The 18,636-nt window shown below is 45.4% G+C and overlaps 1 protein-coding gene across 1 annotated transcript; it reads left to right on the forward strand.

Annotated features, from left to right (window-relative positions):
- Positions 1-2,567: 2,567 nt before the first annotated feature.
- Positions 2,568-18,607, forward strand: LOC127527819 (zona pellucida sperm-binding protein 4-like). Its single transcript, XM_051927711.1, has 14 exons — positions 2,568-2,610; positions 2,719-2,840; positions 2,926-2,998; positions 3,072-3,230; positions 3,303-3,490; positions 3,710-3,807; positions 3,882-4,009; positions 4,138-4,327; positions 4,397-4,544; positions 4,717-4,792; positions 4,943-5,065; positions 5,155-5,234; positions 15,357-15,361; positions 18,502-18,607. Exons 1-14 carry the CDS (start codon positions 2,568-2,570, stop codon positions 18,605-18,607), a joined length of 1,539 nt encoding a protein of 512 aa, XP_051783671.1.
- Positions 18,608-18,636: the final 29 nt, after the last annotated feature.

Consider the following 18,636-nt stretch of genomic DNA (forward strand, 5'->3'; position numbering starts at 1 on the left):
TCTTGGTTGACACGTCTCTACAACATCGCATGGACATCAGGGACAGTGCCTCTGGATTGGCAGACCGGGGTGGTGGTCCCCCTCTTTAAGAAGGGGGATCGGAGGGTGTGTTCCAACTACAGAGGGATCACACTCCTCAGCCTCCCTGGAAAAGTCTATTCAGGGGTCCTGGAGAGGAGGGTCCGTCGGATAGTCGAGCCTCGGATTCAGGAGGAACAGTGTGCTTTTAGTCCTGGTCACGGAACAGTGGACCAGCTCTACACCCTTAGCAGGGTCCTGGAGGGTGCATGGGAGTTTGCCCAACCAGTCTACATGTGTTTTGTGGACTTAGAAAAGGCATTCGACCGTGTCCCTCGGGGAATCCTGTGGGGGGTACTCCGAGAGTATGGGGTACCGGCCCCCCTGATAAGGGCTGTTCAGTCCCTGTACGATCGGTGCCAGAGCTTGGTCCGCATTGCCGGCAGTAAGTCGAACCCGTTTCCAGTGAGAGTTGGACTCCGCCAGGGCTGCCCTTTGTCACCGATTCTGTTCATAACTTTTATGGACAGAATTTCTAGGCGCAGCCAGGGTGTTGAGGGGGTCCGGTTTGGTGGGCTCAGGATTGGGTCACTGCTTTTTACAGATGATGTTGTCCTGTTTGCTTCATTAAGCCGTGATCTTCAGCTCTCTCTGGATCGGTTCACAGCTGAGTGTGAAGCGGCTGGGATGGGAATCAGCACCTCTAAATCTGAGACCATGGTCCTCAGCTGGAAAAGGGTGGAGTGCCCTCTCAGGGTTGGGAGCGAGATCCTGCTTCAAGTGGAGGAGTTCAAGTATCTCGGGGTCTTGTTCACGAGTGAGGGAAGAATGGAGCGTGAGATCGACAGGCGGATCGGTGCGGCATCCGCAGTAATGCGGGCGCTGCATCGGTCTGTCGTGGTGAAAAAGGAGCTGAGCCGCAAGGTGAAGCTCTCAATTTACCAGTCGATCTATGTTCCTACCCTCACCTATGGTCATGAGCTATGGGTAGTGACCGAAAGAACGAGATCGCGAATACAAGCGGCTGAAATGAGTTTCCTCCACAGGATGTCTGGGCGCTCCCTTAAAGATGGGGTGAGAAGCTCAGTCATCCGGGAGGGGCTCAGAGTAGAGCCGCTGCTCCTCCGCATCGAGAGGAGTCAGATGAGGTGGCTCGGGCATCTGATCAGGATGCCTCCTGGACGCCTCCATGGTGAGGTGTTCCAGGCACGTCCAACCGGGAGGAGGCCCCGGGGAAGACCCAGGACATGTTGGAGGGACTATGTCTCTCGACTGGCCTGGGAACGCCTTGGGATTCTCCCGGAAGAGCTAGAAGAAGTGGCCGGGGAGAGGGATGTCTGGGCATCTCTGCTCAAGCTGCTGCCCCCGCGACCCGACCTCGGATAAGCGGAAGAGGATGGATGGATGGATATATATATATAATTACAAAAGGAACAACTAAAACTCAACAATGTATATAATAATAACAGAAACAAATTAAGTACAGATTATACTTTTACAAAAACAAAAAGTGGATGGAAATACATGTCTGCAAGTGCTTGACAACAAAATAACAATACTTATTGTTACCACTAGAGGTCCCCTAATAGCAGATTTGATTGGAAAATAGAAAACTGCGTGCAATTTCAAGTTATGCGTTATTTCTAATATCAAGCCTCGATTTAGCGAAACGAAGCCCTGCTATAAGGTCTCCTGCTAAATAAATGCTAATGAAAACTGGAGACAGAAAGTGAGTTGATCTTATTTAAAAAAAAAAAAAAGAAATACTGGGACACATTTTATTTCCCTACCCAAAGCCAATAATAGGGAGGAATTTTGTTTTCAACATCATGTCAACAACTGAATAAATTTCAAAAAGAAACACATACTGTATATACTCGAAACTCAGCTGAAACCAATATAATAATAATAATAATAATAATAATAATAATAATAATAATAATAATACATTTTATTTATATAGCGCCTTTCCCATGCTCAAGGCACTTACAGAATATAATAATAATAATAATAATAATTAATTAATTAATTAACACAGAAAACTGATGTGTTTCATTGTAAAGACCCTTCGCCAAGGCACCGGGTCATACCCAAACCGTCATTTTTACAAAGCCCCTTTTTAGAAATACTCGTATTTATCACATTTCTCGTCTTCTTTTCTTCCTTGATGTTTCCTGATTTCCCTCATTAAATTAACAGACAGATCGCCGCGCAGAGGGTCACTTCTACACGGTCTTCGTTTGGACTGATCAGTCCGACGCCGTGACGTGCTGATTGGTCAATAAAGCCGCACGAGCAGAACGAGTGCCGTTGATTTCCCGCGCTCCATTCGCGCGCCTTCTCACTAACGAGTCACGTGCGCGCGCCGCCGCCGTTGATTTAAACCCGCGCGCACTTTCTCTTGTTTGTGTCGTGTTCTTGTTTAGCGCTTTCACAGCATGGCGTGTTTGAGTAGTTGGTGTTTTTTCTGGCTGGTCGTGTTGGCGTCAGCCGCTCAGTTTGCGTTAGGGGACGTGCGCGTGACAAAGAAATGCGATGAGGATAAGACGATGACGCTGTCATTTGATGGCTCTCCGACTATTTTTCTTCAGAGTGAGTGTGCTGTGTTCTCGACCACTGCGACTTGTCCGCGCCTGCGTCTTCAGATAAATATCGGACCTCCCTTCTTTTTTTTTTTTTTTTTTTTTTTGTATCTTTCAGAGACGAGAGGTGGACTGGTAAAGGTGACCAAAGATCTCACAGGAGTCGTTCTTGGTGGGCAGTCTGGTCGCACCACACTAAAGGTCCCCTTTTCTTCATCGTACGCTCACGTGTCTGAGCAGGTGAATAGCGCCAGTGCTTATATAGCAATTTTTAATTAAGCTGTGTTTCTTGTATTGTGGTCTGAGCCTCTCCTGTTCTCTTTAGGGCTCCCAGTATGTCGTGACCATTGCTGTTGGATTTCGATCAAATGTGAAAACCTTCACCTGTCCTAAGCCAGGTATGGTTCTCTTCTGGGTTGTGCACCCTGAGTGTGTCTCCCATCTTCTAAATGAGCTTTTTGACCATCACAGCTCGCCGATCTGTGAGTGTTGCTGAGAGATGTGCAGTCTCAGCCAGTGAGAAGCTCCCTTGTGGAGGGTCTTCATCCATTACTCAAGCGGACTGTGAAGCCAACAACTGTTGCTATGATTCAAGCAGCAGCACCAGTCCATGCTACTATGCCAATGATGGTGAGTGTTGGGGGGGTGTGAGTGAACAAAGGTGGCTGCTACTGGATATTCATGCTTGTTTGCTTTGGCCAGTGACTGTGCAGTGCACCCTGGATGGCCAGTTTGTGGTGGTGGTGTCTGAGAATGTGACCCTTCCTCCCCTGGATCTGGGGTCCATCCAGTTGGTGGACAGCAGTTCCTCCAGCTGCAGCCCTGTGACCAGCCTGTCCAGCTTTGTCGTGTACCAGTTTCCAGTCCGTGCCTGTGGCAGCACAGTTCAGGTGAGACTCCATCTGGGGGATGTAGTAATGTTGGCTAAAAGTGGCTGTGAAGTTTAGAGTTGTCCTACCTAGTTGATCAGATTGCCAACGGTGTTTAATATTTACAAAGAGGAAAATGAGCAAGGTATGATTCTATACCAGACATTCACCTCCATTAAAGATAAGGTGATTTAACTAAACCATTAATGTAGTAACCAGCAGTGATTGATCTTGTTTCAGCTGTCTGGTGGCAATGTGACTTACCAGAACACCATGTCCGCTGCCATCGCCGTGAGGAGTGGTCCAGAGGGCTCCATCACCAGGGACAGTGTCTACAAGTAAGGCTTCTGAACCTGCTTCCTCTAACCCTAAATGTGCTCTACCTGCTATGATGTGGTGTTTCTCTCCTCAGGTTGTTCTTCCAGTGCACCTACTCGGGAAGCCAGGATGTGCAAGTGGAGGCTGAGGTGTATACTGTGGCGCCACCTCTTCCAGTAGTAGAGCAAGGGCCATTTGACCTGGAGTTGGTCATTGCAACAGGTACTGTATGGGGTGGGGGTCCTAGGTAGTTTGATTTGCTGATCATATCCAGGAAGCAATTAAGGTTTTTAAAAGCCTGATTGAGGTTGGGGTGTGAAGTTAATGCCCCCCTCCTTTTGCATTGCCAGATCCCTCCTATGGCTCCTACTATGTGGATGCTGACTACCCAGTGACCAAAACTCTGAGGGATCCTGTGGCTGTGGAAGTGCATATCGTGAACAGGACTGATGCTAACCTTGTTCTGACTCTTGGGGACTGCTGGGTCACCCCAGGACCTTCTGCTTCCAGCCAGCCCCAGTGGAGCCTTCTGGTGAATGGGTAGGTGCTCCCCTAATGTAAGGGTGGGATTGGCTGGTCCGTGTTAACTGGAGGGTCTGCTTTGCCCAGGTGCCCATACACAGGGGACAACTATTTGACCAGCTTGGTGACTGTGGACCGAATATCTGGAGTGGCCTACCCAAGTCATTACAAGAGATTTGTGTTTGAGATGTTTGCTTTTGTGGACCCTGTAGCTCAGCAAGCCTTGGCTGAAAAGGTGGGTTCCTAGCTAAGTTGTTTCTGTGTGCTCTGCTTCTGAGGGTCTTTTGGTGACACTTGAAATATCCTTTTTAAACTTCAGTGGGGAACACAGCAGATTCTGTGATCCTGAAATTCAACAGAGGAGTTGTAGCTGTGTGGTTTCTTAATGTGATATAATTTGTGTGTAGATCTTCATCTACTGTGTTGCTGCTGCCTGCTATCCCTCTCCAGCAGACGCCTGTACTCGGACATGTCCTGCTCGAAGTGAGTAGCCTGTAGTATGAGGGTGGTTTTCTGCCAAGTTGGCCATGGTTTTTAAAGTATTGCATTATAATTTGAAGCAGTGTGGGATATCTTGCTGTCTGCTTTGTAAGGTACCTCCATTGTCTGTCAAACTCCACCTTCCCCTTTTAGGATCTGGCAGAGCTGCAGACAAACTGGCACAAATTGCTCTGTCAAGGAAGAATGTTCTCCTTCACAGTGGTCCCCTTATCTTTGATGCTGACCAGGTGCAGACATCTAGGCTGAAGCAGGAAGGTAACCGTATTGATTCCCAGGATGTAAGACATGACACATTTGGCTAATCTTGATGGGAGAGTAAATGTCCTTTTGTCTTCCTCCCACAGCCTCTCTTCCCACTGGATCCCTGGTTCTGGGAGCTGCAGCTGCCATGTTGATGGTGGTCCTGATTTTGGCGTTGCTTGCTGTGAGGAGGTTGAACTGGCAAATAGTGAATCTGAAATTTTAATAAAAGCTCCTAATATATTTGGTCAGGTTTTTTTGACTTGTGCTATCCAATTGAGAACTGACCTAACATTGGTTGCGGTTGTCCAAGGACGACCGTCCCCTTTTTTTGAAGGTGATCGGAGTTGTCCAGCCATCCCCTCCAGTTTTTGAGCATGGGGTAAGACTCTCCCACTGGGACATGTGCTAATGTCCTGCACATTGACCCACGGGTCAAGATGGGCATCCTTTAACTTCTAAATGTCGGTCTCCAATTTCTGTTGATCCACATGGGATATTTGATATATTTTGGGGTGCTTCCACCCATTTCCCACTATCTATTCTTTGACCCAGTTAATGTACTACTGCTTTCATGGTTGATTCAATTTTTTTTTTTTTTTTAATCCAGTGGTTTAGCTCCTCCATTTTAGAAGACCAGAAATGTAAATTTGTCCATTCTTGTTTGCTTTACCTCTTGCATACTGAACACCTGCACTTTTAACACTTGCGTTTTTCTGGTTCTCTTCACTCACTGGTTAACTTGACCTGTAAAAGAGTGCAGAACTTGGCTGCCTAATCTTTAATGAGGAAAAGAGAATCTGAGCACATGACACCAGTTCTGGTGTCCCTACACTGGTTACCTGTGACCTTTTTAGAATCAATGTTAATACTGCATAGGGTGAGATTTAAAATCATTTTTTTTTTTTTTTGTGTGTATACAGCGCATCACTTTTTCCATATTTTGTTGTGTTGCAGCCTTAATCTAAAATGGATTAAATTATTTTTTCCTCAATTCTACACACACCTCATAATGACAACGTGAAAAACGTTTACTTGAGGTTTCTGCAAATTTTAACAAATCCCATGTACAGAAGTATTCACAGCCTTTGCCATTGAGCTCAGGTGCCTCCTGATCATCCTTGATGTTTCTGCAGCTTCATTGGAGTCCACCTATGGTAAATTCAGTCAACTGGACATCGAGGCACAAATCTGGGGAAGGCTACAGAAAAATTTCTGCTGCTTTTGAAGGTCCCAATGAGCACAGTGGCCTCCATAAGTCACCAGGACTCCTCCTAGAGCTGGCCGGCCATCTAAACTGAGTGATCAGGGGAGAAGGGCCTTAGTCAGGGAGGTGACCGAGTAACCAATGGTCACTCAGTCAGAGGTCCTCTGTGGAGAAGGAACCTTCCAGTATGACAACCATCTCTGCAGCACTCCACCAATCAGGCCTGTATGGTAGAGTGGCCGGACAGCAGACACTCCTTAATAAAAGGCATGTGGCACCAACCTGGAGTTTACCAAAAGGCACCTGAAGGACTCTCAGACCATGAGAGAAAAGTCTCTGGTCTGATGAGACCAAGATTGAACTCTTTGGTGTGAATGCCAGGTGTCACATTTGGAGGAAACCAGGCACCGCTCATCACCAGGCCAATACCATCCCTACAGTGAAGCATGGTGGTGGCAGCATCATGCTGTGGGGATGGGAGACTAGTCAGGATAAAGGGAAAGATGACTGCAGCAATGTACAGAGACATCCTGGATGAAAACCTGCTCTTAACCTCAGACTGGGGCGACGGTTCATCTTTCAGCAGGACAACGACCCTAAGCACACAGCCAAGATATCAAAGGAGTGGCTTCAGGACAACTCTGTGAATGTCCTTGAGTGGCCCAGCCAGAGCCCCTTGAAACTGATTGAAGATCTCTGGAGAGATCTTAAAATGGCTGTGCACCGACGCTTCCCATCCAACCTGATGGAGCTTGAGAGGTGCTGCAAAGAGGAATGGGCAAAACTGGCCAAGGATAGGTGTGCCAAGCTTGTGGCATCATATTCAACAAGACTTGAGGCTGGAATTGCTGCCAAAGGGGCATCGACAAAGTATTGAGCAAAGGCTGTGAATACTTATGTGCATGGGATTTCTCTTTATTTTTTAATAAATTTGCAAAAACCTCAAGTAAACTTTTTTTTCACGTTGTCATTATGGGGTGTTGTGTGTAGAATTCTGAGGAAAAAAATGAATTAATCCATTTTGGAATAAGGCTGTAACATAACAAAATCTGGAAAAAGTGATGCGCTGGGAATACTTTTCAGATGCACTATACAGTGGTGTGAAAAACTATTTGCCCCCTTCCTGATTTCTTATTCTTTTGCATGTTTGTCACACAAAATGTTTCTGATCATCAAACACATTTAACCATTAGTCAAATATAACACAAGTAAACACAAAATGCAGTTTGTAAATGATGGTGTTTATTATTTAGGGAGGAAAAAAAAATCCAAACCTACAGGGCCCTGTGTGAAAAAGTAATTGCCCCCTGAACCTAATAACTGGTTGGGCCACCCTTAGCAGCAATAACTGCAATCAAGTGTTTGCGATAACTTGCAATGAGTCTTTTACAGTGCTCTGGAGGAATTTTGGCCCACTCATCTTTTCAAAATTGTTGTAATTCAGCTTTATTTGAGGGTTTTCTAGCATGAACCACCTTTTTAAGGTCATGCCATAGCATCTCAATTGGATTCAGGTCAGGACTTTGACTAGGCCACTCCAAAGTCTTCATTTTGTTTTTTTTCAGCCATTCAGAGGTGGATTTGCTGGTGTGTTTTGGGTCATTGTCCTGTTGCAGCACCCAAGATCGCTTCAGCTTGAGTTGACGAACAGATGGCTGGACATTCTCCAGGATTTTTTGGTAGACAGTAGAATTCATGGTTCCATCTATCACAGCAAGCCTTCCAGGTCCTGAAGCAGCAAAACAACCCCAGACCATCACACTACCATCACCATATTTTACTGTTGGTATGATGTTCTTTTTCTGAAATGCTGTGTTCCTTTTACGCCAGATGTAACGGGACATTTGCCTTCCAAAAAGTTCAACTTTTGACTCATCAGTCCACAAGCTATTTTCCCAAAAGTCTTGGCAATCATTGAGATGTTTCTTAGCAAAATTGAGACGAGCCCTAATGTTCTTTTTGCTTAACAGTGGTTTGCGTCTTGGAAATCTGCCATGCAGGCCGTTTTTGCCCAGTCTCTTTCTTATGGTGGAGTCGTGAACACTGACCTTAATTGAGGCAAGTGAGGCCTGCAGTTCTTTAGACGTTGTCCTGGGGTCTTTTGTGACCTCTCGGATGAGTCGTCTCTGCGCTCTTGGGGTAATTTTGGTCGGCCGGCCACTCCTGGGAAGGTTCACCACTGTTCCATGTTTTTGCCATTTGTGGTTAATGGCTCTCACTGTGGTTCGCTGGAGTCCCAAAGCTTTAGAAATGGCTTTATAACCTTTACCAGACTGATAGATCTCAATTACTTCGGTTCTCATTTGTTCCTGAATTTCTTTGGATCTTGGCATGATGTCTAGCTTTTGAGGTGCTTTTGGTCTACTTCTCTGTGTCAGGCAGCTCCTATTTAAGTGATTTCTTGATTGAAACAGGTGTGGCAGTAATCAGGCCTGGGGGTGGCTACGGAAATTGAACTCGGGTGTGATACACCACAGTTAGGTTATTTTTTAACAAGGGGGCAATTACTTTTTCACACAGGGCCATGTAGGTTTGGATTTTTTTTTCTCCCTAAATAATAAAAACCACAATTTACAAACTGCATTTTGTGTTTACTTGTGTTATATTTGACTAATGGTTAAATGTGTTTGTCACACAAAATGTTTCTGATCATCAAACATGCAAAAGAATAAGAAATCAGGAAGGGGGCAAATAGTTTTTCACACCACTGTATATAGATATATATATATATATTTTTTAGCGGAATGTCTGACACCTCACACTCCAAATTGTAACCTATATTCATCTTCAAAAGAGGGTCTGCTTAGAATTCCAACTTAAAGTGGTGAGGTGGACTTCTGCTGTTATGCCCCTCAAATCTGGAATAGCTGACCGATAAAGAAGTTCAGCAACACTTTAAAAAAAGATGTCTCATTACGGTATCATGCCTTGGTCAGTGCTTCATTTTAGTTTAACCCTGATATTCTGTCTATGCATTGAATTCTTCTCCTTGGTGGCTCCACAATCCTTACTAACTCCTACTTTCTCTGCTGTTTTTCTGTGGTGCCGATCTGCGCCGTTGCAATGTGCCTGCAGCTGAGCGCTCCGAATACATTTGGTCGTTGCTGCGAGTCGGTTTGCTAGCATAATTCGTTCCGGAAACGTGCTTGTAATCCAAAGCACTCACATATCAAAGCAAATTTCTCCATAAGAAATAATGGAAACTCTGAGAATTCGTTTCACAACCCATAAATATTTATATAAAAATTAATACAAAATCTTCACTCTAACGAACGGAATCCCTGCTATCTATTGGCTCACTGGACTCTTTCTTTTTTTGCGACTTTAACAAGCAAACGTCTCCAACGACGGCTGCTTTTGCCTGAAGAGTCGCTACACTTGGACACAAAATAAGAAAAAAATGCTTTATGCACTGTAACGTTTCGAAACTCGTTTGGGATTCCGACACGCAGAAGAGCGTCCCGAAGCCACCGCAAGGCTCCCAGCTTTGTAGCAGTCTGCTGTAAAAGCGAATCCGTGAAGATCGCGGACATGCTATAACCGCCGGCCGTGATGGGTGACACAAGGGGCATTATAAATGCAAGAGCTTAGCCACTAACCTGGCCATGAAGCTACCTGACTGTTGTGTCTGTGTATAGGAGAGTGGGAGATCCCGTTATAATAAACTGTGCTGTTCCTGTTTCACGCTGAACTGCTAAAGCACTGAGACTCACGCTCGTGTTTTGGAGTGCAAGACAAGGACTCACACGTGGTCACCATGTTATAATAAACGGTATACGTTTGTCCGGATGTTGACTATACGAGTGAGGCACGCCGACTGACACCGAGCATGGGAGACGATTACCCACAATACCGCAGTGAGAGAGAGAGAGAGAAGAACCCTCGGCAGACAAAGGGTAAACGGACTGCTCATATTGCAAGACCACACTCGTTTATCAAGTTAAAATTTATTAAAAAATCAAGCTCGTCTTGCAGTTAATCAAGGTTTCACTGTATAAGGAAATCTTATCAAGCGGGTAATACCATGACTGAGAAATACCAGATCGGTCAGCCAGTTTAAGTTGAAAAGCTCTTGTGGCTAAAAACCTGAGAGTGGACACAACTTGCAAAGGAGCAGGCAGAGCACAATTCCTCAAAGTCTGCCTTTGTAAAGCCAGCGCCAGGTCAGCGCACAGCGCCAAGAGGAGAGAGAAACACACGCATCATGGCCGCCACGCGTTCTGAGCGTTCATTTGATGCGTCCTCTGAGCAGGTCCTCCGAAATTAATGCGACGCGTGCGCGAGTTGCAATACCAGCAAAAAGTCAGGGGGCGCAGTGTGCTAAAAGTTGGAATGTGACGTCAGAGTCTCTGTTTACTATCTACACGTGACAGAAAGCCGCTTTGCGGATCCTACGAGATCGGTGTGCGCGCTTCGATATTTCATAAATGGTTCGATGTGGTGAAGCAAAATGCTGACATACAGATGTATTCGTGGTGCTTTTATATTCATCCATCCATTATCCAACCCGCTGAATCCGAACACAGGGTCACGGGGGTCTGCTGGAGCCAATCCCAGCCAACACAGGGCACAAGGCAGGAACCAATCCTGGGCAGGACACACACTAGGGCCAACTTAGAATCGCCAATCCACCTAACCTGCATGTCTTTGGACTGTGGGAGGAAACCCACGCAGACACGGGGAGAACATGCAAACCCCACGCCGGGAGGACCCGGGAAGCGAACCCAGAGTCTCCCAACTGCGAGGCAGCAGCGCTACCCACTGCGCCACCGTGCCGCCCCTTTTATATTCAAGCGTCGCAATATTCCCGATCGTAATGACACGTTACGTTTTAAAATTCTCACATACCGTCTTCTGTGCTCTTTTTTTTTTTTTCTAGGGCTTCCTCTGCTCCTGACAGTAGCGAATCCCCAGCTATAGATCAACACACTGCGCACATTAAATGATATTCCAACTCTCTGCACATTTAGAATCCTTAGATTTATACTTGATATCACTTTCATGATGAAAAGCATTAAAGTATGCATATTACATTTTACAGATAAATCGGTCATTTCATTTAAATAATGAGTACTGTTAATAATTACACACATGGGGTGACACAGTGGCGGAGCGTTAGCGCTGCTGTCTTGCAGGGAGTCACGTCGCTGATATTCCCTGCCTGCAGTTTCCATGTTTTCCTGCTGGGTTTCCACACTGTGCTCCAGTTTCCTTCCAAAGATATGCAGATTTGGGGATTTGGTGCCGCTAAAATGACGCGAGTGTATGTGTGTGCTTGTATTCACCTTGCGATTAGCTGAGGCATCTTCCAGGGATTGTTTCTCACTCGTGCCCAATGCTTGCTTGAATGGACACATCCCTGGATTTAATCAATAAACATCCTTTTCAGAGATATTGCGGCAAGGTGTCATCGGGATTTAATGGGTGTTCTAGGCCAGGGGTAGGCAACGTCGGTCCTGGAGTGCCACAGTATGTGCAGGTTTTTGTTCCAACCCAGTTCCTTAACGAGAACTCATTTATTGCTGATGAAGCACATATTGCTTAAGTGACATTTTAATGCTTCATTTTAGTGGTCTCGCTTGTTAAGGTTCTCCAACCTTAATTGCTTATTTCAATCTTAAACTGCTGCATTCCGTGTTTTAATTGCTCCTTATTAGCAATAAGATGTAAAAGACAAAGCAGCCAGCAGTTCTCCAGCTAGCTTTTTTCCAATTACATCTGTGTGTGTTCATCATGCACGGTTTGATTTAATAAAACACTTAATAGAAAAATGTGACAGACTGAAAATGATCTGTTTTAGGCTTCAAATCATTTGGATGATATCCTTGGAAAGGAAAAAAATCTACGATATAAAAGCCTTACATTGCACAGACTAACAAACCATAAAATTAAATAAGGTCTGAGATTGGCAATGATTGGTTTCTAATTAAGCAATTGGGTTGAATGAAAACCTGTAGCCACTGCGGCTCACCAGGACCGACATTGCCTACCCCTGTTTTACATCTTATTGCTAATAAGGAGCAATTAAAACACTGAATGCAGCAGTTTAAGATTGAAATAAGCAATTAAGGTTGGAGAACCTTAACAAGCGAGACCACTAAAATGAAGCATTAAAATGTCACTTAAGCAATATGCGCTTCATCAGCAATAATTGAGTTCTCGTTAAGGAACTGGGTTGGAACAAAAACCTGCACATACTGTGGCACTCCAGGACCGACGTTGCCTACCCCTGTTCTAGGCAATTCACAACACAGAGAAGCCGAACATGTTCTCACCGTGATAATATCTCGCACTGCCACCTGGCGGATTCCTCCTGATTTACGTAAAGTACGCGCGCAAGTATAAACACTACAACGCTTGCGTAGCAGGAGCGTCCGCTGCAGCAGACGTCGCGTCACGTGAAGCATAATTCCACACAGGGCCGGATTTTCCTATACACTAACTAGGCTTCAGCATAGGGCCTCAAGAGCAAGAGGGGCCTACATTCAAATTGTTAGCAAAATTAAAATTACACTATTCTAAAAACAGTGAACACTAAAACACTGAACCGAAAATAAGGAGAAATTCTACGCATATGACTAATAAGCAAACATAAAAATGTATTGGTTAATCACAGTAATGATGTATTTTATTATCTCTCATGTAATTTACAAACTTAAAAATGGAAGGTGAAAGGGCCTCATAAGTGGAATAGCCTAGAGCCTCTTTTCATATAAATCCGGCCCTGATTCCAGCCTTAGAAGAATTAGAAGAGAGCGCCTCGTATTTGCAGATGATGACGACTGACTTCTATTTGCAATGTTTTCTTATACTTCACGCTCAGAACGTGTACTTGCACGCATCGTAGCTGCCGAGTAGACTGACCTCATAAGTACTGCGGTCTGCAATTACACTCTGCTGGGGCTGCCACGCGTTCATTTGTCGTGACCTCAGAAATTTACCCGACGCGTGCGCAAATTGCAGTACCAGCAGAAAGTCGGGAGGCGCAATGTGCTCAAGTCGGAACGTGACGTCAGAGTCTCTGTTTACTATCTACACGTGACAGAAAGCCGCTTTGGAGCTTTATTAGTAGCCAACCCATGCAGGACTAACATCGCAATCTGCCTTGTGCTGTGTGGTAACTTCAACATTGCAACACCTCACTGGTATCCACGGGGCTCCAGCCTCCATTACGCTGCTAACATCGTCCCGTTCTGAAGAAGGCATTATTTTCTCTTGCTAGAATGTTTTTTTATTGTCAATCAGATTATTTGTTTTCATTGTTTACTTGTGTATCCACCTACGGACCAGACCAATAAATATTGGTCTGGTCGGTTTGATGACTGTCATACTCGAGTAGTAGCTGTTGCTGTAGCAGATTGGCTTCTTCCGATCGTGTCCGATGTCAGTCCTTTCAATGAGCGTATTATGAGACTCAGATTACAACAGCGGTTCTCAACCTGTGGGGCGGGCCGCCCTAAGGGGGGGGGGGGGGGGGGGGGGTGCAAAGTAACAAAAAGGGGGGCATGAAGATGTTAAAAAAAGAAAACAAGAATCGAAAATATGAAAAAAACATCTATTGAAACTAAAACAAATGAACTTAAACTACATTCTGATACTAGAAAAATAAATATAGGGTTAGATAAATGTCAATAAGAGTTAAGTACAGTGGCGCAAAAAAAGTATTTAGTCAGCCACCAATTGTGCAAGTTCTCCCACTTAAAAAGATGAGAGAGGCCTGTCATTTTCATCATAGGTCTACCTCAACTATGAGAAACAAAATGAGAAAATAAAAATCCAGAAAATCACATTGTCTGATTTTTAAAGAATTTATTTGCAAATTATGGTGGAAAATAAGTATTTGGTCAATAACAAAAGTTCATCTCAGTACTTTGTTGGCAATGACAGAGGTCAAACGTTTTCTGTAAGTCTTCACAAGGTTTTCACACGCTGTTGCTGGTATTTTGGCCCATTCCTCCATGCAGATCTCCTGTAGAGCAGTGATGTTTTGGGGCTGTTGCTGGGCAACACGGACTTTCAACTCCCTCCAAAGATTTTCTATGGGGTTGAGATCTGGAGACTGTGTAGGCCACTCCAGGACCTTGAAATGCTTCTTACGAAGCCACTCCTTCGTTACCCGGGCGGTGTGTTTGGGATCATTGTCATGCTGAACGACCCAGCCACGTTTCATCTTCAATGCCCTTGCTGATGGAAGGAGGTTTTCACTCCAAATCTGACGATACATGGCCCCATTCATTCTTTCCTTTACACGGATCAGTCGTCCTGGTCCCTTTGCAGAAAAACAGCCCCAAAGCCTGATGTTTCCATCCCCATGCTTTACAGTAGGTGTGGTGTTCTATGGATGCAACTCAGCATTCTTTCTCCTCCAAACACGACAAGTAGAGTTTTTTTCATCTGACCATATCTGATCTTCTGGATCATCCAAATGCTCTCTAGCAAACTTCAGACGGGCCTGCACATGTACTGGCTTAAGCAGGGGGACACGTCTGGCACTGCAGGATTTGAGTCCCTGGCGGCGTAGTGTGTTACTGATGGTAGCCTTTGTTACTTTGGTCCCAGCTCTCTGCAGGTCATTCACTAGGTTCCCCCCGTGTGGTTCTGGGATTTTTGCTCACCGTTCTTGTGATCATTTTGACCCCACGGGGTGAGATCTTGCGTGGAGCCCCAGATCGAGGGATATTATCAGTGGTCTTGTATGTCTTCCATTTTCTAATAATTGCTCCCACAGTTGATTTCTTCACACCAAGCTGCTTACCTATTGCAGATTCAGTCTTCCCAGCCTGGTGCAGGTTTTGTTTCTGGTGTCCTTTGACAGCTCTTTGGTCTTGGCCCTAGTGGAGTTTGGAGTGTGACTGTTTGAGGTTGTGGACAGGTGTCTTTTATATTGATAACAAGTTCAAACAGGTGCCATTAATACAGGTGACGAGTGGAGGACAGAGGAGCCTCTTACAGGAGAAGTTACAGGTCTGGGAGAGCCAGAAATCTTGCTTGTTTGTAGGTGACCAAATACTTATTTTCCACCATAATTTGCAAATAAATTCTTTAAAAATCAGACAATGTGATTTTCTGGATTTTTTTTTCTCATTTTGTCTCTCATAGTTGAGGTAGACCTTTGATGAAAATGACAGGCCTCTCTCATCTTTTTAAGTGGGAGAACTTGCACAATTGGTGGCTGACTAATTACTTTTTTGCCCCACTGTAGGTATAATAAAATATGCTTCTACTAGTCATGTAGCCCCTTACAATAACAGGCGCTAGAACAGTAGTGCATAAACATTAGTAGGAACAGTCTACCGTATATTAAATGGCAAGAGACTTTGACCTCATTCTGTTTGTTGGTCGTATTTTTCTTTCTTTCAGCCTTTCTTGTGTTGATGTTTACTTGCCGAGCTGACCATTCTTCGTGGGCTGCCACCGTGTATTGTGTGTCTTTAATTTTCTGTGACAGTAATACTGTCTTGTACGTCCATAATATGCCTTTAATCTCCTCTGACAGTAATACTGGCTTGTATGTGGCTGTAATATGCGTCACTGTATTGTGTACCTTTAATTTCCTCTCGCAGTAATACTGGTTCGTATTTCCGTAAAACGCCTCTAACTTTCTCGGACAGTAATATCGTGCACCAAACACCGTGCCCCGCGTATGCGCACTTCATCAGAAGACACCCACACACGGACACCTGGACGCACACAGGGATTTTATTAAAGAGGATGATATATCATTAATTAAAAAAGAACAAATTAGTATTAGTGGGCTCCTTTCAAAAAAAGTTGTGGGGGGGGGGGCGATTAAAACAGTTGTGAAAACTCGGGTAGCAAATACTTAAAAGTTGAGAGACGCTGGTTTACGGCACTCTCTGGGTGTCTTGTCTGTTGTCTCGGTGTCTGCTCCGACCGCGGTGAGTGGTGTCTCGGTGAAGGAGATATTTTATTTGCAGCTTCGCTCGGTGGTTGATGGGTGCCCACATGGTGACACTCCTCTGGTCATGTGTGACTTCAGTGCAGCCACTGGCACTACTATGAGGATTGTCTCAGTCCCCATGGGTCTGGTGACTGTGATGAAAATGGCTCCATGTTCCTTGACTTTGCAAAAGGTCAGGGGCTGTGAATTGATGGATCTTGGTTCCAGCGCCCTGAACCACATCGTTGGACATGGTACTCCAATACTGGTGGTGCGGTGAAGGAGATCGATCACATCCTATTGGGCAGATGGTGGAGGTTCTTGCAAAACTGCAGGGTCTACAGAAGTGCCCAGTTTGTGAATTCTAACCACAGACTTGTTGTTGCTACTCTGAAGATCCAGCTGAGGTCCTGTAGGTTACCACCTGCTAGGAAAATGAGCCTGCACTTGGCCAGACTCCCAGATCAGGCTGTTTCTAATGAGTTTGCATGCAGTTTGTGTGAGGAACTTGCAGATTTGGGTACGACTGCTGATCCTAATGTGATGTGGGAGACCTTAAGTGACAAGATCCTGAAGGTTGCTGAGGGTTGTGTTGGTGTTCCCAGAATGAGGTGTTTCATGAAGCAGGGCACCCTGGATAGCATCGAGATGAGTCGCAGTGCACGGCTCAAGGGCAACTCTGGTCTGCACTGGGAACTGTGAAGGATGGCTGCGAGGGCTCTGATGGCAGATAAAGAGGTGTTTGTTAGAGGAATCTGTGAGCAGGTGGCACACCATCTGTGGTCTAGCAACCCACGTCCTGCTTACAGAGGAATCGAAGAATTATGCAGATCTGAATCTGTTCCTCGGAGAGTCGCAGTTAGGGTGGCTGATGGAACGGTCCTTATGGATGACACTGCAGTTGTGATCCGCTGGGCTGGCTACTTTGAGCAGTTGTTCAAAGCTGATCCTATGCCTAGGATGTTGGACATCCCTGGGTCTGTAGTTCTTGAGAACTGATCCTCCAATTAGCTGTGATCCCCCCCAGCCCCAGTGTCACTGAGATTACACAGGTGGTGAAGCAGCTGGGGAGGGCGTGGGGGTGGAGGCTGAAGAGATCTGTGGTATCCGGGGTGAACTTCTCCAGGCTGGTGGTCAGGCTGTCCTCCTGGCATTGCAAGCAATCTTTGCTTCCATTTGGGAGACTAGCATCATCCTAACTGACTGGAAAACAGGACTTGTCATCCCTATCTGGAAAGGGAAGGGCGACCGCCTGGATTGCTGCAACTACAGGGGGGTAACACTGATGCCAGGTAAGGCCCTCACTAGGGTCGTCCTCGATAAGATCTGTGATCACTTGCTCACCTACCAGCAACTGGAACAGTCTGGTTTTACGCCTAAGAAGCCTACCATCGACCGCATCCTGGCACTGAGGGCTCTCATGGAGCTGCCAAGTTGTCAGAGGCACTTCATGTCAGCTGGCATAACTCGGTGAACTTGATATTATCATTGACCTTTGGTTTTTGTACTACTGTACTGTACATTTTCAGCTTCGCCCCCTTGTTGTAAGTTGTTATCACAGCACAGTAATATTGAAAGATGTTCTGATTATTTGTTGATTATATATCATAGGACTGACAGCAGGACCGATTCCTGCGCAGCTGCCATACTGGCAGTACAGTACAGTTATCCAAGTCTGAAGTTGCCACTCTTCCATTGTATTGTAAGTATTGTCTAAGGTAGCTTTTTTTGGAAGAATCCTTTACCACATTCAGAACAGCAAAGCAGTTTATGACCAAGTTAATTTCTCAACAATGGCTTGGTTAACTTACTTACTTACTCTCCAGTATGAATGATGTGTGTGTGTGTGTGTGTCCTCATTGGCCCGGATCATCTCAGTTATAACTATCGACGATTCGGGTGCAAGAGGCTCCTGGATGGAACAGGTAGCGTGGAGCTGACCCGGACTTCACATTTCGTGTCAGGAGTGGGATGGAAAGAGGGAGTGGAGCTTGGAGGCGCCCTGTGGACGCTGACGGACTGGCAACAGGGGCCCGGGCGGGCAGATCAGAGGGTCTTCTGCGCTGGTTGGATGTTGGAGATTCAAATAGGGTCGGATTTTACGAAGATGCACCAGGGCTTGTGATTTTTTTTTTTTTTAAACGCCTGCTTCCTCATTTCAGGTTTAATCTCATTTTATTAGATTTATTTATTGTGGATTTTAACCTCCACAATCACTTTCCCTTTTAATGGGTTATTTATTTAATGAAGATTTTGCACTGCGTGATTTGAACTTTCTTTTGGTTTGTTTTTTGCACCATTTGCTCCTACCCCTTGCTGCATGTCTGTGCTCTCATTTGCCAGGCTCATCTCGGTTATGACTATCGACGATCGATCCGGGTTCAAGAAGTTCCTGGATGGGACAGGTAGTGTGGAGCCGACCCTGACCGTCACCTTGACGCTAGGGTAGACTTGGACCGTTTACGGTAATGCAATCTG

The sequence above is a fragment of the Erpetoichthys calabaricus genome, chromosome 5 (assembly GCF_900747795.2).
Source record: "Erpetoichthys calabaricus chromosome 5, fErpCal1.3, whole genome shotgun sequence".
NCBI lineage: Eukaryota > Metazoa > Chordata > Cladistia > Polypteriformes > Polypteridae > Erpetoichthys > Erpetoichthys calabaricus.